General features: G+C 46.3%; 2 protein-coding genes across 2 annotated transcripts in view; both read right to left on the reverse strand.

The window, feature by feature from the left end:
• cped1 (cadherin-like and PC-esterase domain containing 1) overlaps window positions 1-661 on the reverse strand; it is a 107,172-nt gene extending 106,511 nt beyond the window's left edge. Inside the window, exon 1 of the mRNA XM_083757797.1 lies at window positions 1-661. This exon is cut by the window's left edge and continues 325 nt beyond it. The gene's annotated coding sequence lies outside the window, so the exon portion shown is untranslated.
• Window positions 573-1,414, reverse strand: part of ing3 (inhibitor of growth family, member 3) — a gene marked incomplete at its 3' end in the record, with an annotated part of 4,215 nt that continues 3,373 nt past the window's right edge. The window contains exon 6 of the mRNA XM_083757354.1: window positions 573-604. Coding sequence (XP_083613480.1) covers window positions 573-604 — 32 coding nt within the window. The remainder of the gene's footprint in view (window positions 605-1,414) is intronic.

The following is a 1,414-nucleotide window of genomic DNA, read 5'->3' on the forward strand; positions in this document are numbered from 1 at the left end:
ATCTCATCATCCTCGGTGCGGCTCGCTGTCCTCCTCGGGTGAACAGCGGATCCTGCGGCTGTGCCCAAAAAGTGCCAAAACGCGCACTCCGGTTACGCATCTCGCTTTATAATAACGACGGAACTACAGTTTCTCTTTGAAAGCGGAGATTTGCCGGACTTTATTCGACATGTCTACAGATATCCATCTTAAAACACGAAGTTAAAACCCCATTTCCCGACACCGATCCTCGTGCGTTTGAATTCGGTGATCCGTGGTGCGCACCGGTGTTTTCGATAGTCTCATCAAAGCAGAGCGTCTCTCCGCTGTTTAAAAACAGTGAAATAACGGTACTACCTCATGACTGCGCTCGTCACAGGCTTGAGCCCTCCCCGTCGACCAGCTCCACAACTTCACCAAATTACTTAAAAGTGTGGGTCTTAAAGCAGGCTTGGTCCAGGGCTCCAGGCGGTCTACTGTCGTATCAGATGAGCTTGTGCTGAACGTAGTGCCACCTGGTTTGAGTTAATCCCACGAAGAACAAAAAAAAGTTAACTTCCTTTGGATCGCTGAGACGCGCACACGTAACTGATTCACAGCGTGAACTTGGGCTCGCACAGTGCAGCTGAGCAAACGTCAACAACAAATGGTCGAACTTGTTTAGATGAACCTGGCTATGGGAATGCTCCTCGGTTTAGGGCAGAAATTCCACGGTCTAAATGAGCACACAACACATGCCTTCTTAGGAGGAGGGCGGTCGAGACGTGTACCCCCTCAGCCCTCACCCCACCTATGTCCAGGCTCTGTTAAAACAGTGGACTCTCTTCTGTCAGGCTAGTGGAAAATACTCACTTCATTATTAACGGCTAGTTTGCCAAGCTCTACCCTCTCTGGCTATAGTATAGTACAGATAGTGTAGATCAGTCGTGTGTATATACAAATAAATTACATTGTTCACAAGAGGTAGCAAAAAAAAATCTTTTTATTTTTGACATAATCTGGAAATGGTACACACCATCTCAGTGCAGAATGACTGGTAACACAAACACTTACAGCAAACATACTTGCACCCTCACATACATACAGGCTTTAGTAATTAATTTGTTCTTATACTGTACATTCTGAAAAACATTTACGAGACTCTTGAGGAGTGTCAAATGTATTATGCAACAGCAGTAACTTAATGCCACACACCGCCTCCGTTCCCATCACCTCAGTCATAATCAATTAATATCAGGGACGTTTCCGACATATGAGAGCACCTTACACAATCAGGAGGCTTCCCTGGGCTTTCTGCAGTCCAAGGAAGAGCCCCTGGCTAACGTTAAACCAAGTTTTGAAAAATAAAGAATCCCTTGTGCGTGCTTCCCGTCAGCAGCACTTGTTGCGTTACAAGAGTCTAAGAGTGGATTGTAGCGGTCCACCTAGTCATGGC

The sequence above is a fragment of the Protomyctophum parallelum genome (assembly GCF_964188405.1).
Source record: "Protomyctophum parallelum genome assembly, chromosome: 22".
In the NCBI taxonomy this organism is placed as follows: Eukaryota; Metazoa; Chordata; class Actinopteri; order Myctophiformes; family Myctophidae; genus Protomyctophum; species Protomyctophum parallelum.